A 27381-nucleotide genomic window follows, 5' to 3' on the forward strand; every position below is an offset into this window, starting at 1 on the left:
TCAGACTTGTTGACGCATTTTATTGTGAGATGGGGAGTCTGGTAAAAAACTAGAAAATGACCATGATGTAACAAGGAACTTAAAAATGAAGTTTCAGATTTGTAACATACATACATGAATACAGGAACAAATTGGCACAAAAATGTTAAACATTGTTCCCAACACTGTTTATAAGATTATTCTAATTTGGCTTACTAAGGAAATGAGAGTTTTATGGTTAGACTAATCTCTTAATAAAACTGCAGAGCATCATGCTATTAGTCACACAGTGAATTTCAAAATTTAAGAGCTTTATATTAAAAACTGGGTAAAGGTAAAATGAATTGATTGCAATTGTAAAATTAATACATTCCCATTTTAATTCTTCTGTTCTACAGTCCAAGGCAAGTATAAATGTTAACATAACACTGTTAAATCAAATCTCAATGCAAGAGAACCGATTGCATCTCTACTTTAAATCTTATCAACTTTCCAAATTTTCATACTAAAATATATTATTGTATTAATACAAACTACAGTATTATACACTACACTGTGTAATAAATAAAGAAATATAAAAATAAGACACATAAATATAAAAGTTTTCTAAAACTAAAAAGGTACATATGTCAGTAAGAAGGGTATTAATACTGCCAGGTTTGAAGACATACAGTACAAAATGTTGCACAGATCTATAAACTAAAAGAAATAAAATAATACTGATAGGTAAAAATCAGCTAACATTGTTAATAAATGGGGTCCATAATAACTAACATTTGAAAATACTTATGAGCCAGATAACATGTCATGTATGTGTCTGAAATTAAAGTAAACCAATAAAGCAATAAAGCAGATTAGAAAATTTCCCTTGTAATTATTGTAGAGAAATTCTGCAAGTCAGGTATTAACCCAAAATACCACCAAATAATTAAATAATGAAATATACCAGTGTTCTTACTTCTCTGATGGCTAAGTGTTTTTTTCCCCATGATTAGTTTAGAAGTTTGATACAAATCAACAAATGCTAGTTATTGTAGGCCACACATTGGATAAAGGCTGCTCCGAGCCTTTATAATACTGATAAATGGCACTTACAGCACACAGGTCTTGCATAAGGCCAAAGGAGTTACAAAGCTTCATATCATATCCTTCATATTGTTACTACATACTCAAAACACAATTACAAACACTGATTTTGACGACTTTGCTGTCCTTACCAGTATTAACACTGTTAGTCCCTGCAATCAGAACTCAACGACAATCTTTTCAACTACATTTTTAATCACATGAGTAAGAAACTTCAGTTCTTCTATCATCTGCTTTCTTAAGGCTAACAATACACTTTAAATGATAATATGCTCTACTACAACATCTAATGTCATAAATCGCTACCTTCTAGGTTGAATTTACAAAGGTAGCCAAGCACTGTTTGCAACTGCATTACAGGTTTCTGCAAAAGGGAATTTTGTAGTGCAGAAGTTCTCACATTTTAAAACATAAGAAAATACTGATGCGGATTTAGGAAATGTTTTACCATAAAAAAAAAAAAATCATATAAATCTCTCCCAATTGTACAGCTTAAAAATTAATCAACTTAAGAAGGAAAATTAATACTGATAAAACAAACAATGCCAGATGCTTGTCTAATAAATCAGGTTTCCTACAACCTGTTAAATCTTTGCTTCCAGAGTCACTGTATTTTTCTAATCTGCTTCATGTTATAAACTTGTTCCTAACTTTGAAAACTGTGTGAAAAATTACTAAGTTTGAGGTTCAGGCACACCTGGATTTCTTTTTTTTTTTTCTTTTTCATTTTTTTATATATATATTTTTTTACACAGTAGTGAACAGAAATCACAGTATGCAGGCTACTGCGTTTCCATGAAAAGCATGTATAATATAGAACGAACTTCATTACCAATTCTTTTTTCCTTATAGAAAAAACTATCCTTTAAGCTTTATTCGTTTTTTTCTTCTGACATCTGCCCATTATTCTGTGTAGCTTCTGGTTCTGCATTGCTTGCTTGATTTACAGCTTCATCATTCTTGTTACCTTCAGATTTGCCACCTTCTGCTTCTTCATCTTCTTCTTCTTCATCCTCTACTTCTTGTAGTTTTCTACATTCTTTTTCTTCCTGAAGTCCTTCTACCTCTTTTTCTTCCTCCTCCTCTTCCTCTTTTTCACTGTCTTCCTCTTCTTCCCTGGTTAGACTCTCCCTCTCGTCCGAGTCGATCTGCGATGGAGACGCCCTGGCACCAGGATGCTCGTTATTGAGGACCTCCTGGCCCGTCTCCTCCTGTTCCGTGCTGTCACGCTCTTCTGCCTCTCTTTTGCAATAGGAGTAGCGATGATTCATGTGTTGAGAGTAAGACCCCGAGTGTGAAAAACGCTTTCCACATTTGTCACATTGGTAGGGTTTTTCCCCAGAATGCAGTCGCATGTGTTCGATCAAATGGTGTTTGTGTTTAAATGCTTTTTTACAGATTCCACACTCGTGAGGTCTTTTACCTAGAAAATAAAGCACAAACAATTGGAGATCTTGTAACTGAAGTTTTAAAAATGTATACTGTCGCTTTCAACATAAAATGCTGCTGGTTAACCATTTTAACTCTTCTATATTGATGGAAATTTCAAATCAACTAAGCTTTTAAGTTTTTTGTGTACCAAGTCCTTCTTCCATGTTATAGGGAAAGAGAAAATAATTCTAAAATCTAGTTTGCCCAAGTAAGTGCCTTATGCACAAAACTTGCTGACTACACTATATTAACTAGAAAAATCTGCTTTGTTTCACTTAGCTCTTTCTGCTTTCTGGCTTTCTACTTTGTTGCCTTGTTTTTAGAGTCTCTTACAAACACAGCATGAGCCTAGTAACGTTATTTTGATTTCAACACTCAAAGTGGTTACGCAAGACAACTTTGCAGAGTCTTAGCCCTGACATAAAAGATACAGACAATAGGACAGCAGTTTTCTGGTCACACTGTACCAATGATCAACACCTCTGTGACAACTTCTGCCAAACAAGGAGCAAACTGGGGCTTGGTCTCTTCTCCGAAGTAACAAGCGACAGGACAAGAGGAAACAGCCTCAAGTTGCCCCAGGCGAGGTTTAGGATGGACAGTAGGAAAAATTTCTTCACTGAAAGGGTTGTCAAGCACTGGAACAGGCTGCCCAGGGAAGCAGCTGAGTCACCATCCCTGGAGGTATTTAAAAGATGTGTAGACATGGTGCTGAGGGACATGGTTTAGTGGTGGGCTTGGCAGTGTTAGGTTAACGGTTGGACTCGATGATCTTAGGGGCCTTTTCCAACCTAAATGATTCTATGATGCTATGATTCTGAACACTGCTGTTAATTTACTTAGAATGGAAAGAACAATTGTATTATGAAAAAGAGGAGTTAAAACAGTCTAAGGACAGGAAAGGTTTGAAAATAGATAGTCTTAACAAATACAACTTGAGAAACTTTATAAAGAGGTAAAGACAAGAAGGAATTTTCAATCTGTTCAATTCTCTGAGATGAAATTAAAACATCAAGATGCAGAATAAACAAAAAATAATAAAAAAATTCATTTTTAAAAAGACATTATGGAAGAAATGAGACCAACGTTTATTTAAAAAAAGACTAAAGATACCAGAAATGGAGCCAAAAGGAACAACTATGAGAAATTAAAAATAAAAATTGAAGACAAAAGGGTGTTTTGGGGGGTTAGATTCCATGTCTAATGAATGGTTGTTAACTTCAGCTAATTACAAATGTGGCTCAATTTTAAAATCTGTCATGTTAGACAGATACACTGCCTTTCATGTGAAGAAAGTATCATACACATACATGATCCTTTTTTCTTAATTTATAATTTTAATTTTAAATTTTGCTCAATTCATTACCAGGCAAGGTAAATTAGAAGTAATAAATCCCTGATTACAGGCTGCAGCTCACAGATGATTGTCCATGAGCCAGATGGAAGAAACTCCTCTTTTTCTATTCGTGGTTTAGGTCTTAAAAATTTAAAGAAACACAGAATTGCAGTTCTGTCAAACAAATATACACAACGTTCGTTTCTAAAGAGAGCTGAGCATAGATGATAAGAAGGACTATTACACCTCCCTACACTTTCTAAGAACTGGATTCTAGTTGAGAATTACACAGAGAATTATACTAATGAAATAACGATCGCAAACTGCTTTTCCTAGTACATACCTGTGTGTTCATACTTATGTCTCAATAATGAGCTGCTCTTCTGAAATATTTTGTCACATAAATCACACGCATACATCCCATTTTCTGTCTTTCTCATCTTTTTCTTTGGGGGTGTTGAATCAGAATCATTTTGATCTTCTACATTCGATACTCCTTCTGAGCTAGTGTCTTGCCTTTCATCCTTAAGAAAAGTTATGAAAAAGGTTGAGTTCAAGAAAAAATGCACTGATGCAGCACAGTTTATAAAAGCTGAAGCTGCACTGTTATTTTCATTCAGTTCCATAAACTACCAAACAAAATTGTCTAGACTTACAGGGTCAAAAAAATCACCCACTGCATCACTCCGCCTTGCAGTCCCTGCCACCATACAGATGCAGAATTCTCACTGGGACTGACTTTAATCATATCCAAATTTGACTGTTGGCCAGGTCTAAGCTACCCTGACATATCATGTTTTAGGGCTCGTAAAATAAATGCAGTGTTACAAGGGAAAAGAACATTACAGATCTATAATGTACCTCAGTAAGTTGGAAGAGAAAATTCTGTATCTAACTGCATTTTTCAACTAATGTTTGTCACCCACATTATGCTACCTCGTGGATTTTATGGAAGTTAAGACTGTATTTTCTAATGAAGTTTTCACAAAATCTATTTAAGTTATCATGTCAATTTGCATATCTGACTACCTTCTTCCTCATGAAACTACCACAAATACTCAAAACTTGGGAGATTTCAAATATTTTATTAATAAAAAGTTTTTAAAAATCATAACTACAGTCTATTTCTAAGCATTTCAAGCCCTGAAGCTCACCTGTAAGCAGCACAGTGTTTTCTACTGATATCAGCAGTCTCCCTACACGCAGAATTATTTTTATCGTATATCATCAAATCTGAATATAAAAATATATCTGTTAGCTACCTCAAATGTCATTTGTCTGATGAACTTTAACATATAAGCAGCCTTTTAACTCTTCAAGGCTCCTAAGTCTCTGACTATACAGAAGCCTGCATAAAACGCTGAAGAGCCAACTTCTAAGATTTAATTAGAAACGCCAAGTCTTTACAGGAGCTGCTTGTCTGTTCCGCTCTGTCCCTACCTCAACATGCACAGGTGTTTCTCAGCAGGACTGACTTTGATTAGCTCACATCTGGATGTACCCAGGGAGGAAGAGAGCAGGATACAGGAGTGGCAGATGAAGATAAATACCTGCCCAACTTTCAATTGAGAATACATCTGCATTTTGTTTAAAGTGCCTTTTATGGCGTAGGATGAATTCAGCTACTCCACAAGCCAAGAAAGCAGAGCAACATAAAGGGAGTAGACAGCAATTCCAAACAGTCTATTTTCTGGATGTGGGGAAAGAGGAGACATGGAGCCAGCAAGAAACACAAGCCATGGCCCCACTTTGCTATTTGATCAGGAGACTTAAAACTTTCTTTAGAATATTGAGCACAAATGTCCTAAAAGACACTTCTGAATGACCAAACATAGTGAAGAATTGACTCATCCAAGCACAGAACTATATAGTTTCTGGCAGCCTGTACTCAAGCTGCCCAAGCTACCTAGCTTTGCAGAGGAGTTTACAGTAACATCTATTACCCATTAACAATCAAGCTGAATAAAACTTATATTTACATTTTACTTGATTTATAACTTGACAGCCTTCTGTTAGTTCAGTATGGATAAAGAATAAACATGTCGTACACAACATAACGGGAACACCGGGACAGAAGTACCTGATTTCCATTGGCTTGGGTCTGTTTTGGTGGTGTTTCTTGAACTGCAGGACTAACTGTAGTAGAGTATGTATAAGCCACCTGTGGAATCAAAATGGTTTGCTTATTGGCAGCAAGAGCTCTCAAGCATGGAACACTGTTCTGGTCAGCAATGGCAACAATTGTAGGTAACTGGGCAGTGACTGTAGGTATAGCAATATTTATGGGATTGGCACTTGGTGGGATTACATTTACAATAGGATCAGAGTCTGAAATACTGTTGTCCTTTTGTGGTTCTTTTTTTGCACAAGTTAAGTTCAAAGGTTCTTCTTGGACAGAATAAACACTGTTCTGGTAAACACTAGTTATGGTAGATCTTTCCAACAGTTCTCCATGTTGCTTTGGTAGCGAAAGGTCAAGAGGTTCAATTTGTGGCTCTTCTTGTACACCCTCTGCTGTGTACGTATAACCCTGTGAATTTCTTGATGAAGAAAGGTTTAGTGGCGATGGGGATGGCGTGCTACTGCGTGAACCATTCTGAGTTGATCCCCCTGGTAAAGTCTGGGATTTTGTTGTATTGGCGGGATTTTGTGAATTATTTGTGCTGTTCTGGGGTTCGCTCACATTTGTAGTTGCTGCTTGATCATCGTTATCTGTGGGACTGCTTAATTTAACTTGTTCAGGAGAAGATGGTCCAGAAGATTGCACAGAAATTTGTCCAGCTTGCATTTTTTCAAACCACTTTTTTACCACATCTAGTGGTAGGTTTACTGAATCAGCTATTTTTGAAAGCTCTTCTGCACTCGGTTGTGCATTTAATGCATAATACGCTTTTAAGAGTGATAAAAGGTTCTTTAAAGGTGGCTGACCAGGAGATAAGTTGTTCTCCCCAGTTTCTGATGGGACAGGGGAGTTGGGCTTCTCAGCTTCTGTTCCACTGGGCTGAGGAAGCTGAGGAGGATTTTTCGTTTCATAGTGCTTTAATTCTTGAAGTGCATTAAGATCTCCTGGACAGTCATCACAAAGAAGACAAGTGCTATCATTGGTCTCTCCTTCAAAGTTCTTATCTTTCTCAGACTTCACCGTAAGATCTTCTGGTAATTTTTCATTTTTGCAACTATTTGTAGGAACAGGGTTTTCTTGTTTTAGATTTTGTGGAACAACCTGAAGTTGACTTGGTTGCTCCAAGCTGTAGTTGATGATAATTTTGGTTGTCCCATCTTGGTCAACCAAAGGAAGACTGATAGCTGAAATGAGGGAATGGCCAGCTTGTTGTATAGATGCATTGCTGATTGTTTCTTGTTCTTTGGATGCAAGATTAGCATGATTGTTTTCCAATACTTGCCTTATTACGTTACCATCCACTGCCACTTTAAGTACATTTTGAATGTCACTTAAGTTGATGCTTATGGGAGACACCAGACCTACTGTTGGTAGAACAACAGCTTGCACCACACCCTGAGGAGAACTGGTTGCCTGCAATGGGCTACCACCACTAAAAACCCCATTCTGCAAAGGGGTCGAACAATTAATTCCTGAAGCAACCACTATGGGCTTGAATTCATAATCCACAGGTTCAGTTTTAATTTGGTTAACAGGAAGTTGCTCTTGCAAGGGTTTATTTTCTATCTTTTGTCGTATCTGTGGTCTTGCTGGGCTACCTGGTGATGCAGAAAGGGAAGGGGAGGAGCACTGAGACGTCTTGAGCCCTGACCGAGCTCGACCATTCACGGGCATCAAACCAATACACTTCTTACTGCTTATGTGTGAACTGTATGAACCAGAATGGGAAAAACGTTTCTTGCAGTTTGGGCATTCATATGGCTTCTCTCCTAAGGATAAAAAAAAAAAGAAAAAAGGCATATGCAACAGTTTGCTGGGTTACAGCATAATAGTAACTAGAAAAGAATACATCAAAATGACCTGTCAAAGAGTCCTAGGGAAAAAAAGTCTTACACAGTGAATTGAATAGTAAGAGTAATTATGTCATCTATAGCTTGGATCCTAGGGTCCTTTAATACGTTTGTGATCCAGCAGTAGATACAGAATGGAGCCCACATGATCATGATACATTCCAGTATTTCCCAGTAACTGTCTACATATCACACAAATGAGTCTATATGATACTTGCAGATTTCATTAAACTCCATTCAAGCAGTACACTACTAACTTCAGAAATTGCATAAACTACTTCAGAATGGAAAGAAAAAATAGAATACAATTACCAATGAAAAAATACAAATGCCATAAATGCAAGTCATAAGTATATAAGGAGTTATGCACATTTTATTTCAGCAAACTCAAATACAATATGTCCATATCTTCCTACAGTACTCATCAGCTAAATAAAAAAAGTCAAAATTTAAGTAAAGGGAAATGAGACAGTGGCGGAAGACAGGCGTATGTTCGCCTTCAGAGATGAACCTCAGGTTAAACTGCCAGGAAGATGCAATGCACACAACTATGCAATCGTTACACCCACAGCCAGAGTTGGCTTTTCAGGGAATCTGTGCTACAGGGCAAAAGGACAGAGCCGAAATAGCTGACTTGCTTCCCATTGAAAAGTGCATTGACTGAGGCTTTCTCATTCACAGGTATGGTGCTGCTCCCCTCTGCAAATAACATTGTTTGCTGAAGGAGAACTTCTAAGTGAGGTGCTCTTAATTGCTGTTATCATGGCTGAGCAACTGATGAGAAAGGAAAACATGGCCTAAAACCTTGTTTTCAGACTTTCTATCAATGGGTAAATTTGAGTTAAAGAGAGAAATTGAGAATCTCTTTTGAGTGACCACATGTTACTCATTATTATCTATATTATATACAATATTATATATAAACTTCTTAAAAATTTTCTTATAAATTTAAACTTTTGTGACAGTATATCACAATTTCAAACCTGTGTCCTGAGGTTATTTTAATATGCTACTTTAATAAAATCACAGACATAGACAGTAGGATTCAATTAAAATTTTCTGGCAAGGCTCCTAACATGCTGAGTGGTCTGCAAACACTGAGAAAGAACAGACAAGTCCAAAAGGACCCGAAGGATGCCCCATTTCTTCTGCCACAAAGGAAGTTTTCCTTAACTGCCAGAGCTTAAGCTGTAACTGTAAATCCTCTTGAGTTATCCTACCTATTTCCCACACACAGCTGAAAGCTGCAGTCAGTGCTTACAGAAAAAGGAAACACCACTATTTTAAACTTAGACTTGCAAGACTGATATGACATCAAAGTCATGAGGAGTAGAAATGGAAACATTAGTACATAATTCAATGTTTGGTTTATTTACCACTGTGGATTCGTAGGTGCTCCTTTAGGTGATGCTTATATTTAAAAGCTTTTCCACATTCAGTGCACTTGAATTTTCGATTACCACTGGACTGCGTCACATGTCTCTGCAAGAAAGAATTCATAATTATTGCATAGGACAGCATGTTGGAAAAACACCTTGTATTTTCACGCCGTAGCAGAGAAAATGCAATACAAAACTGAAAAGAATCAATCATAATTTTAAGAGACTGAAGGTGGTATGCGTTATGCATGAAAAAGAAACAAATTAGAAGTCAGGTTAAAACTGAGCCATGTGTGTCTTCTGAATAAATCTGGTACAGTAAAAAGAAAAAACCAAACAAACCCAAAATACATTTGCCCCTTCTCCTAGCTTCAGGTGAAGCTTGCACTGACACGTTATGTGAGTAAGAAGTTCCAGGATGCATGCTAATTCTACTTGTGAAAGCGAAAAACCCAAGAAAAACCCCGAGCCCACCACCCACAGAATATGTCAGGCAGGACAGAGAAACATTAAAGCATATAAAAGGCTGTTTAAAGTTTAATCAGTTGACTTGATTTTTCCATTTACATGCTTCCAGCTCTTACTGTTGGCCTTGGATTCCTCTATGTAATGATGCCACAGGATTGCTCAAGAGAAGATGGCTTAGAGACAACAAAGGCACTCTCAGTCACAATTAATTCTCAAAATAAATGCAAAAAATTAAATTAAAATAAATAACAACATGGAGGGATTTCCCAAGTACACTTCATTACTTCTCTGTGGCTATTTTTGTTATATTTTGCCTTGCAAGAGCATTTATTGTTAAGCTCCAAATTATTTTTAATTTATCTTTATTGTTATACTAGTTTAAAAAAAGCAAAAGCTAAGAAAGACAAGTAAATATATGTCGTACATATTTGATATGTATATACAAGATATATAATTTTATTACAAACTGCGTAAACCTATGAATGTGTATTTTTAAAGACAAAAATGACGTACATTTTAAGGTTGGAGCAGCTTAACTACCACCATGAAATGGAGGAGTAGGAAATCTTTCTGTTCAAACTAATTGTTTATTATAAAAGCAGCTGCTCCTTTTTAGGTAGAGCTCGCTTTGCAAAAAGATACTCCACCGCCACTTGGTTGCAGCCGCAGATTTTTGGTAACCGGGGCAAGTATTTTCATACACTCATGGAGGGAGCTATTCACGTAGCCTGGGGAGGCAGCTCCCACGAATGGGCTGGTGTGCCCTGGCTGCCTCTGGTGTCAAATGGTGGTGGGGAGCTCCTACCCCTGGTTCTGGTCCTGCCTGGTGGGCAGAGCTGGAGCAGAGGCTCACCAAGCACTGGGGCTGTTCCCTGGGCGCAGACACGGCAGCTGGGACCGAGAGCTGGGCTGGAGAAGAGGGGATGAATTAAAAGGCAAGATGATGCTCCTGCTCTGATTGATGCCTTTAGATCTGAAGAAGCCACAGCCGTGCCGTTTGCTGGATCCCAGCACTCTGCTATGAGATATCTGCTCTCCAAATTATCAACCCTCCCTGTTCTACACCCCGTCCTCCTTTATTCGATACAGATGCTAACAGAAGACAAATTGAAACAAGATAATCTAAATTGCTTCCAAGTACTCTAATTCGACAGTTCCCTTGGGATAAGCGTTTGGTTAAGCTGCAGTTTTCACCTCTCAGCAGACACTGCTCCCACCCTCCTGGGGGTGGGCTCCTTCCCGCCTCCTCCCCGGCTCCGCTCTGATTTATCCCGATTAGCACTTGACCCCTTATTCCCGGGTTTGCCAGCTGTTTTCTGCCAGTCCACGCAGCTTTTCAGCTTTATTTAACTAAGTCCCTTGAAGATGATGTTCTAGATGATTGTGCCTGACTCACTGCATTTCACTTTTAATGATCCAACTTCACTGAGTCTAGAGGACCGTGTCAGGATTTACTTAAGCCTGCAGAGAATCAGTTACTACTGTTTGACTTGAGATTATACAAGCTAAAGGCTCTCAGCATATATACAGCTACTGCAGATGCTGGACTACATAAATATTCATACTAAATATTACTGCACGTATTCAATCTGTCAGAAATGTTTCTGCTCTAGCCTTTAAAACGCAACGTTCTGCTTCCAAGGCATGGAAGCCCATACTTCTCTTACAAATTTTTTAATGACTTTTCCTGTTTTCCTGGTCATAGCTGCCTTGAAGTTCCTGCTAGGCAGTGTTTCCATATATTTTGCCTTACCTTCTTATACTTGTAATTCTTTATTCAGTTCTCTTGCTGTCTGTCCTATACTTTTTTTATGTGTGTGTAAATCTGGGACAGCCTCAGAGTCGCTCTCCAGGATCATCTTTAAAACTAACTGAGAAATCATAACTCTTCTCTAAAGTACCACCTTTGATACCTTTTCACCTTCATTTTCTCAGATTGAAATGGTTTTCCCTCTTTCAGTACTGTTAAATCCACTTTTTTTGTGTCTCTGACGTGTGATATATTTTTAATGCACTGTACATAACTGCTGTTTTCCACTTATTAAAGAATTAACCACAGATTCAAAGCATGCTCTTCTGCATTACTTTCAGGAGTGAAACAAGAAATATTAAGGTCTATAACTAGCCACTAATACATCCCAGCATCAAATATTTACTGTGCTTAGGACCAAAGCCCACTCTTTTCATAACAGAGAACTGAAACTAATTAATGGAAACCCTCAAAAGTTATTTGGAGAAGAGGAATTACAGGTACATTGGTGATTTTTCACAACTGGTTTGACCTTGGTCTTCAAGAACTGCCATTGCTCAGCGGTGTCAATGGCAATATGAAATTTTAACAGGCTACGGGTGCTGTGTAAATTGTTGAGAAGAAAAATAAAACAAATATACGAAGCAGTTATTGATACCAACATCTTTTTTTGGTGCTGCACATGCGAAAGCAGACCACACATATGTAGCATTGCCTCCTACCAACCGTTAGTGGTGCAGGAGCAGCCAAGGGAGATGTGAGGGACTCCGGGGACGGGGAGGAGAGGGGGATGAAGGAGAAGGTGCCGGGATGGCTCTCAGCTCTCTGCTCTCCACTGGAGCAGAAGCAGCCACAGTTTGGCATATTTCCCAATTCCTTCGGGCCAGGACCAGTGTGCACGTACCTCTTCCACTGCCTTCACTACACCAGGAATTCTCTTTGCTCACCGTTTCCTTGTACAGAACCATTATAAAATCCTCACATGCTGGCCATTAACTAGATAACAAAGTTAACCAAATGATCTACTTCCAGGTGAAGTCCTTTAAGAATAAGACATTAAGTCTTGAAGATGCAGCTGTTTAAGATCCACAGCCAGGAGGTCTATATTCTACTATGGAAAATACTAAATTTTCCACTACACAAATGATGTAATTGTTTACATGCACATGAAGCTAATTTTGAAGACATGACAACTTTGTGACAGTAACACAAACAAATACACATTCCAAATTTACCAAATTTCTAACCTATTGTAGTTTTGATTCTGGCTATAGCTCTAGAGAAAAATCACACGGATGATTTTTCTCTAAACGGATATAATATTGAGTTTCAGATACTTCATAGTAAAAACATTTATCAAATGCAATTGTGCCTTCAAAAGTATAAGCCCATTAAAATATAACTGCAGGAATGCAATTTGAGTTTCCCTTTGTAGCAATTCTTCTGAGATTGTTTACTCGCTTGGTATTTTTCCTCTTTTCATTCAAAGTTCATGCAAATATGGGAAAGGCTTCTAGTCCTTCCATCTACTTTATTCTTCTGCTTTTACGTTTCTAGCTGGAAAAAATGAAAATAAATGTGGTAGCTCACAAAAAAGCATTATACAGAAAGCATTCATAGATTTTCGAGCTAGAAAGATAAGATGTATATAAGCCAACAGTAACTTTAAAGTGGAAGTCAAGCCAATAAGAAAGCAAGACAGAAATGAATTGTTCATGGGAAATATATTTGAGTAAGTAAGAACTGCCAATGCCAGACTATGCTGGCAAGGTTATTCCAAGCCCTGTGAGACAGTAACATCTCTCCAGCAGGATGGCTGATATTTCTTTCAATAATTTTTCTTATTTAATTTAACCATGAATGCAAACACTCAGGTGAAAAAAAAAAAGAATAATACTTTTTAAAGCCTGTTAAATTCTTGGACTTAGTGATACTTTATAGAATGGAAGTTAATATGCAATGTGTAAAAAAGCATCTCCTTTACTCTGTGTTACAGTCTTTCAACTTACTGAAAGTTCTGTTGGCTTGGAGCTGGACGAAACACTGAAGTACCTTTCCCTTTGCACTCTTTTCACTATTCACTGTTCTGCATCTTTCTGTGATGTTTCTCTCCTGTTCCCTCTCTGAAGCGTATCACTCTTTTTAATCTGCCCTCAGAAGGGAACATCTCTAAGTCCTCCCCTCTCTATCTTGGTGGTGAAAAGTCTTTTTCCTTCGATAATTCCCTACTGTTTTTTCCTGAGCCTCAGAGTGCCTCTGGTAAGCTATGGAAGCATGTAACTGGGGATGGATGATCAGAAACTGTGGGGAAGAGGAAAACAAAAGAGGGAGATGGAAACAGAATCTCAGAACCTTCCACAGTGATGAGGCGGCTAACTCATGGAAGACATTTAAAGGAACCATGACCTCAGGACATCCCATGGACCACTGAAAACAAGTTCAGCATATATTTAGCTCTTTTTATTGCTTCATTTAGTATCGAAACATAGTATTTTATGCACAAATTATTTGTATGTTGTCTTATAGCATGGATTGCGTTTGGTGAGTCCCATCTCACAGTTCAACCAAATGAATCAACACAATGGTTTATCGTTTGTCAAAGGGCAAAAACGGGTACAGGAAATTTTGCATTAGCCAAACAGAATTTATGAAAGAAAAATTTAAGTGTCACAATTTTTATGGAATGTTAGCCAATGAACAGAAAAAAAAACCTAATTACTTATAAATGCAATAAAGCACTTCTGAAAACTAAAATGTAAACCCAGCCGTACTGCCTAGATAAATGAAAGCACAGGAATTCAGATCTCATCCTTTGACAGCTATGGAAAAAGTCTAACTTCAGCACAAGTTTAAGTGCATGTTTCAGGACTGGGACTTCAGCATGTAGATAATCTGATATGAACAGCTTGCTCGCTCTGTACGTTTTTGCTCACATAACAAATCCCAGCTTGTTACGGAGGACAATAAATCCTTAATTCAAATATCACTTACTTGATCTCTTCCTGATTTGTGTGATGTCATGTGGCGGTCAAGCTGCGTTCTGTACGCAAATGTGTAACTGCACAAGGAGCAACTAAAGTTATCTTCATTTTTTTCATGGCGATACTTGATGTGTTCCTTCAGAGAGGTAAAACGCTTGTACCCTCGGTCACAATACGGGCAAGTAAGCAGTTGGGAAAACGCATCAGGTGTTCCTACACAGGAGAGACAATACAGGATATTTAAATAAATGTAAGGTCCTGTAGCGGTTTAACCCCAGTTGGCAGCTAGAACCACACAGCCGCTTGCTCACTCCCTCTCTCTCCCCCTCCCCACTTCAGATGGGGGAGAGAATCAGAAGAGTAAAAGTGAGAAAAAAAACCTGTGGGCTGAGATAAAGACAGTTTAATAGATAAAGGTGCACATGCAAGCAAAGGAAAACAAGGAATTCATTCACTGCTTCCCATTCAGTGTTCAGCCATCTCCAGGAGAGCAGGGCTCCAAGACACATATTGGTTCCTTGGGAGGACAGATGCCATGGTTCTAAACATCCCCCCTTCCTGCTTCTTCCCCAGCTTTATATACTGAGCATGACACCACATGGTATGGAATAGCCCTTCAGTCAGCCTTCCCAGCTGCATCCCCACCCAACCAGTCCTCGCTGGTGGGTGGTGTGAGGAGCACAGAAAGCCTTGAGAGCTTAGTGACAACTAAATCCACCGGTGTGCTATCAACACCATTTTTCATCCCAAATCCAAAACATAGCCCTACACCAGCTGCTAATAAAAAAGTTAACCCTATCCCAGCTGAAACTACGACAGCTCCAAACTCAATCAAGAAAACATGCTTTAGATTTACATGTATTACTGTAAGAAAACATACAGCTGCTAGAAGCTCCATTTGTTTTAGAAAAGGAATAATGATAATTTATTTTGTTTTCCCCACAGGTATTACGTTATTAAGTAGAGTATGGTATGACTGCCCCGGTGTTCAGTGGAGACTAAACAATATGATTACCCAAAACCACACCTCTTACAGTGAGTCTGTTGGACTTCCCAATACAGCACTAGAGCTTTTATATATATATTTCTGTTTAAAAAGTGGTCCGAAAATTGTGAAACATATTTTAAGATTTAGTAATCTTTGTAGATCTTGTTAGCTCAATCACAGACCATCTTCAAATCCTGTTTACAAATTTAAGTCTACTACTGAAATGTTTACTGCTCATCCTGTTTTCAGCTTCTAAGAAATAAATACTGCAGAGAATATTTTTCTTTCTCTTTACCTAACACGGAACTGTAAGAGGAAAAAGAACTGGAAAAAAATTATTCAAAATGTGGTTTACAGTTCTTCTATCTGGACCTGTTGGAACCGGTCCAGAGGAGGACCATTGTTTTTGCAACAGTGGAAACATCAGATGAGTTTTCATTATTACTAAAAAATAACACCTCCACAGTCACACAGGTTCTCTTACACTCATTATGGTAACGGGCAGCGTAACGCTCATATTGCACTGGCTGCCCTGTTGTTCCAACCCTTTTGCTTTTCTTGGACTAGCCAGGTTGTTCGAAAATGAACCCATCCCCACCTACAACTCAATTCACCTGATATAAGAATACTCCATTTCAGCACAAATACAACTCAACGGAAATGTCAAAAGCACATTAAGTTACATTCTGTTTCCATTGGAGTAAACGGCTTCACAATGGTTTCCCAAAGGCACTAAAAGCTCTAATTCTCTGTTATTTCTCTTGTCCAATCCCCCAGTTTGGAAGCATGTTTCTTTAGCAAATATCACTATATTTTTGGTATTTTCTGTTCCAAATGATAAAAACACTGAACATTATTGTTCAGTATCGTGATTTTCAGAATCCTTCCCTGTAAACTTACTGGGCTAGGTCCAATTTAAATTATTAATACAAATGTGTATTTTTAATGATTACATGGAAATCATATTGCAAGACTGTAAAACTAAGTTGAGAATCCGTGCCACAACCAGGGATTAAAATATTTAATTAATTAAATTGTAAAGTTTAGGATGGTACTGTTGAGCATATCTTACTTGAATTTTGCAAAACTTGCTAAGTAAATCACAAAATATTAGTAATTCAGGTCCTATTTCTGTGTATAAATAGGCAGAGTTTAGATTTCTCAAATATTTTATGTGGTTTTTTTGCTAAAATCTCTAACAACATAAAATCTCTGGAAAGCTGAACAAAATTGTTAGTGTTTTCCTTTCACTCCTCTCCCTTAGACTCCAGTACAGTAATACAGCTACATGACATTTTTTGTTCAATTATGTACGTTTTTTTAAACAACTGGAACAAAACATCTCCTAACCCTTTATATAGGAAATTAATTTCTTTTGAAAAATCTTAAATACACCAATAAAGGAACACAATCTGTTTGAAGTGCAGTTTTCACAGGTTATGAAAGCCAAACACTTCAGAAAGCACAGAATGCAAAACCAATCTGAACAGGTTTTGCCTTCAAATATTTCATGATGAAGATGCCTTCAATGTTTCATGATGAAGAAATGAGCGAAGTATGACTTCTCATCTCACTCAGAAGAACATCTTAAGCCTGAAATTTCCCTAGAGAAAAAAAGGCTCTACTTAAAAGTAACAACAGGTCATTATTTTTTCACATAAACATTCTCATATAAACAATGTTTCTTTTTTCTCCACTGCTGTCTTTTCAGGAAAGAAAAAAGAAGCTTCTCATAGACTGGCTACCTGGTAAAAGAACTCCTATCTAATAGATCCTTTTGGGGTTTTTATTTAGAAATATAAAAAGAAAACAAACATGTTATAACTCCCCCTAAGTCACTCTTACATAAATCCACACTATCTTTCTTCATTCCCTTTATATTCAATAAATGTTTGTTCTGTTGATTTCATATAATGCTACTGAATGGATTTGAGAGCTTGAATTTTTATTTCCAGTTACTTGGGGTTTATCATTTAGGTACCACTACAACTGAACCCCGTGCATATCTTGTTCCACAAAATCAAATAGTAATGTTTTGTACACAGTGATTCCATCCCTTCATAATTATTTAACTAAGATTTTAGTATATTTTTTTTCCCAAAGCTGCATGCATATGTATTGTTATCTTCTAAGCTACAGTGGAACTTTTGGGTCAAGTAGTTAGTCACAATTTATTTCATTAGAACTGAACTGGTCGCAGATTTACCATTTTCATCCTGACCACTAGCTTCTGGCGTGCCTTGTCTCTGGTCCTCCTCAGGTGCTTCAGGGTAAATGACAGCTGTATCTTCTTGTTGAAGGAATTCTTCAACATTAGGGTCATGGTTTTGTTCATTTTCTGCATCAGAATCACATTCATCTTCTTTTACTAAGAGTGAAAAACAAGATACAAGATATGAAACGAAGAGTTTAAGAAGAACATCAATGAGATTCAGTGATCCACTCAGCCAAATCAACCTCTGTCCAAGGATTTCAAAACTCATTATCAATACTAGTATAGGTCAAGTCCTTTAAGATGCAGGAACACGCCAAGTTTTAAAACAAAGAATCAGTGGCATAATGACATATGAAAATTTAACTAAAACCACAGTTTGCCTCTTTAAATCAGTTCATTTTTATAATTTTAGAGTTATCTTTTCCCCTCAACTTTATGCCACATTAATTATGATTTTCCCCTTGTAGTCTGAAGTCCACTTACAGTCTGGGCTCCTATGTTTGCAAAAATCAATTTTTTGCTTTCAAGACATATTTTTAAATGTTATTTAGGACCTCTTCATTAGCGCAAACCCAGAAGATGTTTAAACTCAGAATAACAAGTTGGCTGGCTGAAATGCAGTAAACTTGAACTTTGAGAGGCTTGCTCACTGGCATCAGAAATGGGTATCAAAAAGATTTCAGACCTAGTTAACATCCTTCAACATTTTCCAGTTTAAAACTTAAGAAAACAATCAACAAACAACTTATTTAGACGTTAAAAACAATAAATTAAATATTTTACTTAATGTTTGTATGATAAATATTTGCTACGAACTATTTGCTTAAAGACATTATGGATAGAGTTTACTTTTACCATGGTGGAACATTCTGTGACAGCTCTGCCTGCGGCACATTAATCATGACAGATCTCCTCCACTATTAATAATGCTGAGGTATATTTTTAATAGGAAGGAGAAGTTTTACGATTCATCTTTCAGTGTGAAGTCACATACTCAATTCACAATTTGACACCGTCTTTTTATGACATGAGACAGTCTCATATATAGATTGTAATTATTACATTACTATTACATTATGTAAGGTAATACATAATGTAGTTCTTCCTACTTGCTATGAAGTCAGGTCTGCTCAGGCAACTAAAAAGAATGCATCGATCTACAGTTTTAAACGTATCAATGTTTAGTTTGTTTTTTGGTTTTGGGTGGTTTTTTTGTTTGTTTTGTTTTTTAAATAAGGCTTACCCTGGTAATGCGTTAAGGGCATTAGAAAAAAAAAGTATAAAAGTCTTTTAGAAAGCTGTATGGGTTACATGTTAAATTTTTTGTCAACCAGTGAAATAACAAAATAACAAACCATCTATTTTTATTTGAGTCTGAAACCTGAGAAACATGTTTTATTTTGTCTTCTGCAAGTCACTACAGAGGAGCTGATAAGATACAGTATTAGCTTAAGTCTATTTTGGTATATTCATTATCAGTTTTAAACACCCTCTATTGATCTGTACTTGTACTCTATACAACTACACATAAGATCAGTGGATATATTCCTCGTTTTGCCTCTGTTCCTGAGGTCATTAGGAGACGTGGTGCCGCAGTGGCACTGTGGCCAGCCCTGCTGGAAAGGGACCGCTCTGGGTGACCGGCCAGCCACGCTCCAGACCCAGCACACCCAAAAGGAGCCCAGACGGCTCTTCCTCAGCAAAAACACTGCTTACAGTGTAAGGTCTCTAGCGTGGACGAGCAAAGTGGATTATATAACTGGTTAAATCAAGGTGGGAGAACTTCAAAGATTTCAGGAGGTACTAACCTATCCAAAATTCTATAGCACTTCATGAATAAGGGACTCAGATTAACAAAGAAATACCTGTACATCCAACTTCATCTGTCTGAGCTTCAGGCCCCAGGATTTCCTTCGTTTCTTTTCCAGCTGAAATAGTAAATTTCACAAAAAGGATATTAAAAAAAAGCAACAAACCACACACATACCACCAACGACTTAATAAATTTATTTCTTCAGCATTTTTTTTCTATTTCTGTATTGTTTAGAGGAACTGCATTTAAACACAACGTTCTTCCAAAAATATGAATTCCATGTTATTTCAGCAGTGTGTAATCAGTTGAACCACAAACATACTCCATGGTTAAAGAAATGAAATCTTAAACGGAAGCAATAATAAACACTATCTATTATTTGAAGAGAGATAAAGACAAGGACGGTGTGTTTCTCCAGCAAATACAGAGTAAGCTACTTAAATAACTCTATCTACAAGTGAAGTTATCTGATATATAGGAATATTACTTCTGAAAACCAGAGTATCATAAAACAAATACGTTTACATGGTTCTCCAACTGGCAGTTTTCGGAAATGACTGATGATTTGTTGGTAATGTCTGCAAACAGGTACCTAATGCCCTCTCTTTCTTGTAAATCATCTAGAAAACACTTATAAGCTGAGATTGCTTAAACAAACAAGGGTATTAAATACATGCTCCCCACTTCAGATCGACTCTGCACTACAAAAATGCCTCAGGTACCATTTCCAATATCCAGTTTGCAGGGACCAGACACCTGTAGAACTAGCACTGTGGAGCCCACCTGCCTCTGAAGCTCCACCAGCTCCTGCTGAGCTGCAGTGTCCAAGGATGCAGCGTGGAATTTTTAACTCACTACAGGTTGTTGGTTCAAATCAATAAATGGCCCAAGTTGTTCCTAATTTACACACGTTGGTGAGCCTCGGTGTATAGGAAGTCTGTGTTGGATTTTTACTCCTTTATCAGTAGTGTATTACGCTAATATAAGTGAAATTAAAGCATTATTTCATAGTTTTATTATAGAAACTTAGATGCTTCAGAGCTACACTGCAGAAAAAGACCCTTACATGCTACAGGGGGTTCGACTACACACAACTTCTATGACCTGAAACAGCAAATGTTATACTTTTATTTACCTTACTTCACCCCACTTTAGTGCAGGGAAAATCCTTTGCTTTGGCCAGTCAAAACCCCAGAACATTCCAGCTTTTATACCAGAAGCCAATTTCTCCTTTATATGGAAGGTGATAAATTCTAGGACCACTTCAAGTTCTCAGATAAAAATGGCTTCCTCAAACGAAAAAACTGCTAATTCTGTTTACCTTGATAAAATTCCACATACCCATAGAGGTGGAAGTTGTACCTGCATATAGTCACAAACAAGAAATATGCTTAAAAGGAAACTGTAACACTTAAATCTTACTCTGGTTTTAATTGCTACCTAAAAAGCTCTCCATAACAGTCAATATGCTATTGGTCAATACTGGATTGTGAACTAATTATATTTTTGGCTCATAATACCAGAGACTTGGTTCAGAATTTTTAAGATGGATGACTGCATACAATGCAAATTTAAATAAAACATTTAATTTCTTAAAAACAATCATGATGCAAACACATTATTTTTCTTTAGAAAGGGTTTGTGACTTTTTTTCATTATGAAATAAGCTGTGTGGAAGAGGGGGAAGTAACAGTAAGTTATTATGCATAGAAATTTAAATTATAGTGTCTCTAGCAAATTCCATTGCCTTCAGTACAAATAAAAGATATACTTCCCAAGGGGATGTCAAGGAATTGATGGCATTATAGATTAATCTCAGTGAAGTTAAAAACCATCTCAGTTCTAGTAATCATAAAAGTGGGGTATAAGACAGGGAAAAGCCTTTTTCCACGGGGGTGATCTTCCTTAACACTACAGGAATAATTAATGATTTGAAAAAAAGTTAAGTCATAATGTTAGCTATGAGTGGTCAGCATAGGGAGGTGACTTTGCAATTGTGCCCTCAGAATTAGCATGCTGCAAATACAACTCCTGGGAAGCAACGGGAAGGGACGTGATGATGGGGGAACAGATCTTAAGACACTGTTAACACCACAGAGAAATCACAGCTCTGAATTCCTAAAGAAATCTGAGCTACCTGCTGAATGACTGCTTAAATACAGGTCTCCACGAATATCATCTAAGGCATGAATGGCCATCTTGGCATTACATCTGGGCATAACAGATAATAGCAAAAGGTGTTCTTGGACTTCTGTATCTCATCATTGCTTATGAGCAGCTGTTTAGGGATATGGGGGGACTTCCTAGGGTTAAATGCTAATGATTTTCAGACCACAGACAACAGTGTGTACTGGCAGTGAACATGCACCATCAGTGTGCCATAGGCTGGCTGTAAAGATCTCTGCACAGGTAAGATAACTGATCAAATTTAAACCACTAGCAAAACGGAAAATTTGGTTGTAACAGAAAGACAAACTTCACTGAAATTTCCACCGCAGTGTTATCTTCAGAGAAGGGAATAAATTCCAACTCACATGAAAAGAGTTTCTAATTTAATTTCTTTAGAGCTAATTTTCTGACATACAACTTGCATGTAGCAAGCACTATTTACAGCGTATAGTTTTGCCTTGTTGATCAAAAAGATGCTACACTTCTTTAGCCTTCCTCCCGAATGAAACTAATACAAAATAGAACAGCAACCTTCCTCGGCAACCTGCCACACTGAAAGAACACAATCCATCTTACAGCACTCAAGCTCAAACTAAAATTTTATGAGTTAAAGGAATTTTTGAGTTCCAGGAGGAGTTAAACATAAAACATGACTTCATTAATTTTTAAAAGTTATTTCATGGTCTGGACAATTATTTTTAAATTTTCAATTTTTTAAAGATATCTTAGTCTAGAGTCTGATATATCTAGATTTGCTAAATACTTATATTGCTTTTACAAACATAATATAATTATACATATACATAATAATGTTTTTTAAGTGTATTAATATAACATTCCAATAAGTTTAACCTTTGATTTTACTTTTTTTTTTAAACTGTAGTGTAGAATCTACCTTAAACTAAAGCAAAAAAAATTTAAAATGATATTACAGAATCATTGCACACATGAATGCTGGCCCATTGCCAACAACTTGTGCAGGATACACGTGGTTCACTTTTTCAAACCCCTATGACTGTTTCAGTTAAACCTCTTGAGATACACACCTTATATTTAAAACACCTGTTCCGAAGGTCTTTTAGAAATTCAGTTAGAATGACTGGAAACGGAAGGAAACTAATCTGATAAAGAAATTTTACATGTGTCGTTTCTATTCTTGTGCATTCGTGTACAGAATAAGTATGTAAAAAACTAATTCTGTCAAATTCAACTAAAACCAGGAACTTTCAGTACTACTCTACTGATGAAACACAACGTGCTAAAATTGCTGTAGCTTATGTTTTCTAAAAATAATCACCAGTCCTAAGGTGGTAGTGGTGTTGCACGGACACCCACCCCAGTACCTTTCCCTGGATGAGAGATCATGTGTTCAGTACCCCTCTCTTTAGATTTCTAATGTGTAACTAAGACCAATGATAGGACTTTCAGCTCACACCTTTCCTTCTAGGAAAGCTATAAAAAAGTAAATAGTACTTTACCATAGCAAATCAAAGCTCCATAAAACCTAATGTAGCCTTCATCACCAGAAATTCAAACAATTTATTTTAAAAACTCTTACTATCAAATGAGAAATCCTCCAGACTGCTGCAAAAGAGGCATCTGAATACTTAATTTTTACAGAATAAATTTATGGCAGCTTGAGCAAGCCTGTATGGCAATTGTTTAATCTTTTGTGTAAACACAGATGAAAGCCTGTCTTCATCAGCCCAAAGCAGAGAAAACATTGTCTACGTTGTGATTCTACAATCACAGTAGAACTTGGTTCCAATGCTTCATTTTAGCAAACAAATTTTTAAAGGCTAAAAATGGTACATTTGAAACAAGGAGTTAAAAAAGATGTCACCACATGTCTAGAACTCTGAAAAACCACAGAAGGTTGTCTGAGGCAAGATGCTGTGTCATGACTACCTGTAGGTGCATCTCCAGGGTCTTGACCCAGCACCTCTGTGAGCCAGGGCTCCTCTTCAATCCATATTACAGGTTTCCTACACCTATGCTTGAAGGGTTCAAAAATAGTCTACACACAGCCCGTTTTTATGTAACTGCAGTTCCTGATAGATACAGCCTGCAGTAGAGGAAAGACATTATAGGAGAACTAAGAAAATTATCTACCTAATAATTTAGCTCCAAAATACTCATTTCCCTGCACAGCATCCCTTGGCAATAGCAGGTATATAAAACAGGCTGAGTTGATGCTATTCTTTGAACTCTCAGCTGCTCTCTCTCAGCTGGATTGCAGTTAGGGACCATATGACTGCTTTCTGTTTATTTATATGTGAGGTCATACAATTTGTCTTAAACCACCGGTTTTACCAAGGTGGATGCTAAAGAATTGCGGCTGCAGCTCAGACACAAACAGGAATATGCCGGAAAATATTCTGTATTCAGAGGATTCAGAGGATTAAGGCCAAATTCCGCAATAAATTCCACTAATTTATGCATTTATCCCAATTTGGCTCAAATATAAGCATGCTGTGTGAGATTATGAAGCTCAGTATCTGATTCCACAGTAAAAAAGACCATTTCCTGATTGCTTCAAATTTTCAGCTTCTAAAGCCACTGCATAATATGTACGACATTTACCTCCTTCCAGTGTTTTCAAAATACAGATTCATTAGGAGTAAGACAGCCAATTCTAAAACTAAAAATCTAAACATTACTTTTTCTGGCTATATTTTACAAGGGAGAAGGCAGAAGCAGCTAACAGGCAGAAATCTACATCAGAATACTATTTTGTTTCATGTTTTTGGCTTACTGCTTACTCCCCAAGCTGACTAAGACCTGAACCTTATTGGGACCTACGAGAGAGACCTGCAATGCAAAAAGACTTGGAAAAACTAAAAGCAAGTAACCAGTCTCTGATCATCCTTGAGAATGCCGCGCCCACAGATTTGAAGTTCTGTTTAACAATGCAAGTGGAATGAACGCACCTCCAAATCTGCCTCAAATATTAAATAAAGAACATAAAGTATACTACAATATATTACAATATACACATTGGAAAACCTCTTTTCTGATTGTGAATATTACATGTTATTTCAGTAACAAAGTGACCAAAAAAAGTTCTACTGAGTTTTTGCTTTAGAAACCTTTCTCTATGCAGCATCATCGGTGAAAATGAACATACCTTCATCTTCCCAGCAACTGTTTGTACTCCCTTCTCTTTCACTGTTTTCTGGTAATACTGTATGGTCTGTTGGCAAGTCATCTTCTGGCACACTAGCATCACAGTCTGCTGCATCAGTTACACTTTCTTCTTCCACTATATGCAATTTATCTTCATCGTCTGAATCTGAGTTAGCTTCTACCACGTTGTTATAATTGGTGACTGTGGACAGACAAAAAGCAAAATACTGATCAATATGCTTTTCATTTACACCATGGAGGTCCAAAGCTTTCAAGTACTGTGGCGAGCTGCTTTATTTGGGGCATCTCCATGGAGTCACACTATTATTTCTACTTTCTGCAAGGAGATGGCAGTGGTTTGTGAGCAACTTGGACATGACGGCGGCACACAAGGAGGCATCTGACAGCTGCTGGGCTTCCACCACTGCTAGGAGCATCAGGCTTCACTCCAATTTGGGCATCAGCATTACTGTATGTTGCCTTTAAGAATATTATGGCCCAGTCGACAGTCTGTGAAACAGTTAATGCTCATAAACAACACTTTTTTAGGGAGAGATGTGTACCTTGAGGGTAGGCTGTACGAACATAGCCATCGGTGGGGTGCAGCAGGAACAAAACTGCAGGGGAAGCACCGGCACAGCAGAGCTGGTGGCCACAGGGTGAGCACAGCCCAGGGAGGGTGGATCTGCTCTGGTCCCATGGAGCAAGCCCCCTCACACTGGCTCTGCCACCCACACCACCCTGTCGCTGGCTTTTCCTGTAGCCAATGATACCCCCACACACTAGGTATGTCAATCAAGGAGCAATACATGGGAACGATAACGAGATTTGATTCAGTGGGGCTAAAGTGTTCCTGATCCAAGCTAAAATGTTCTTGTAGTTACACCCAAAGATCACACTAAAGACTCAGCAGGTAACTTAGAAAGGAAATCTCGCATAACATAGAATCGTAGAATTGTACAGGCCGGAAGGGACCTCCAAAGGTCATCTAGTCCGACCTCTCCACAGTCAGCAGGGACACCCCCAACTAGACCAGGTTGCCCAGGGCCTCATCGGGCCTGACCTTGAATGTCTCCAGGGATGGGGCCTCAACCACCTCCCTGGGCAACCTGTTCCAGTGCTCCACCACCCTCACAGTAAAGAACTTTCTCCTAATCTCCAGTCTAAATCTGCTCCCCTCCAGCTTAAAGCCATTGCCCCTCATCCTGTCACTACAGGCCTTTGTAAACAGGCCTTTGTAAACATCTTCCCCAGCTACCATGACAAAGTAACAAATTTACTTTTTCAGCCTGGAGATCATATTGTGAGAGTCTTGTGGCCAAAGGATTACATGTTTCTGTTATACAGGTGCAGATTATTATTAAAACAGTCTTAATTTGTAAGCACAAAAGATCAGTTACAGCCACTCCAATTTCAACTGTAAGGATTATGTATTAAGAAAAAAATTACTTTCACAACCTGTTGAGATGTCTTGTTAGTTATACTGAAGTTAAACTATTAAACATCTATGGAAGATCAATATGTGTATTACTGCTTTACTGCCAAGATTGAACTTCTTACGGAAATGCTTCAAAATACAGTTTAGGAGTAAATTTATCAATGCATAAACTAACAGGACCCGTCTTGGCCATGGTACTCCTTCAGTGGAGATCAGAATTACTCCTGGAAGGCATATAATCATGCTACTTCATGATACCTGCACCCTGTCACTGTTGGCACACGAGAAGCCAGACTGATTCTTTCACGTGAAATCCTACCTATTAAGGTAATAAGGTAATAAATAGCAAACTAGACTCCTGCTCTTCTGAAGTTAGATATCTACATTTTTTCTTCAAGTAGATATTCCAGGCATTTAAAAACAGATTTAAGCAGGGAAAGTGAGCAACATTATGAACTGACAAGCTACTATCTCATTTCCTCCCAATTCAGGAGAAAAATGTTTCATCTATACCATGCAGAAGCATGACAAAAGAGCTTTCAAAATTTAAAACTACTCCATGTTTCCATATTTTATACATATAGCATTGTTTTAAAAATGTAGTACACCCCACTACTAATGGTATCAACATCTTCTAAGACAACAAATTTAGGGAACTTGCCTAAATAGTAGGTCCGTTTTATTTGATAAATTGATATTCACTTTATATTTTGCAAAGTAAAAGAGGTGCTGAAAGGGATGCTGTAACGTTGGTGAAAGAGAAGACATATGTACTCCCTCACCACAGCAGAACAGATCTATGGATTTATTTGCCTGAGCAACAGTAAATGCAAATGTTAAAAAAGTTCAAGAACAGACACAAAACAAGAGGAAGTGGAAAAATTATTTCAGCCTGTTATCTTCACTGGGTTTTACTGTGATGCTTAGATGTAGAAGATTATTAATATAAAACAACAGTATATTTACCTTTGACACAGGCAAAGGAGATCAGTAAGGGCAGGGATCAAAATTTAGTCACTATAAATATTTAGGCGTAAGTTTAGATTTAAGTAACTTAGATAATTAATACTGATTTTTTAAAAACGAATTTCCTGTTTAGCTTGGGAAATTAAGTGGTATCCCTTGTATTAGATTCAAAGTCATTTTTTATGGAAAATGAAAAAATAATCAGAAAGTTTATACTGCAGAACTACGCTTACAGAGAAAACCTGTCTCTTCTTTTCCTCATCATAAATTTTTAAATTTTAAAT

The 27381-nt window shown here is 37.5% G+C and overlaps 1 protein-coding gene across 1 annotated transcript; it reads right to left on the bottom strand.

Annotated features, from left to right (window-relative positions):
- ZEB1 (zinc finger E-box binding homeobox 1) lies at positions 1-26324 on the bottom strand. Its single transcript, XM_014944873.1, has 9 exons — positions 26254-26324; positions 24695-24984; positions 19451-19513; positions 17577-17738; positions 14393-14595; positions 9181-9286; positions 5913-7723; positions 4176-4356; positions 1-2488 (listed from the first exon to the last, which is right to left on the bottom strand). Exons 1-9 carry the CDS (start codon positions 26322-26324, stop codon positions 1938-1940), a joined length of 3438 nt encoding a protein of 1145 aa, XP_014800359.1. The 3' UTR covers positions 1-1937.
- Positions 26325-27381: the final 1057 nt, after the last annotated feature.

Source organism: Calidris pugnax, unplaced genomic scaffold, assembly GCF_001431845.1.
Source record: "Calidris pugnax isolate Ruff unplaced genomic scaffold, ASM143184v1 scaffold54, whole genome shotgun sequence".
Lineage (NCBI taxonomy): Eukaryota > Metazoa > Chordata > Aves > Charadriiformes > Scolopacidae > Calidris > Calidris pugnax.

What these genes read in the sequence shown, in the direction of transcription:
- ZEB1 (XM_014944873.1), bottom strand. Translation starts at nt 26,324, where the DNA reads ATGGCCAAGACGGGTCCTGTTAGTTTATGCATTGATAAATTTACTCCT. An exon ending in TAGTGGTCAGGATGAAAATG is followed by an intron (nt 14,596 to 17,576) that starts GTAAATCTGCGA and finishes TCTCCTGTGTAG; the next exon opens with GAACACCTGATGCGTTTTCC. An exon ending in ACAAATCAGGAAGAGATCAA is followed by an intron (nt 9,287 to 14,392) that starts GTAAGTGATATT and finishes TCTTTCTTGCAG; the next exon opens with AGACATGTGACGCAGTCCAG.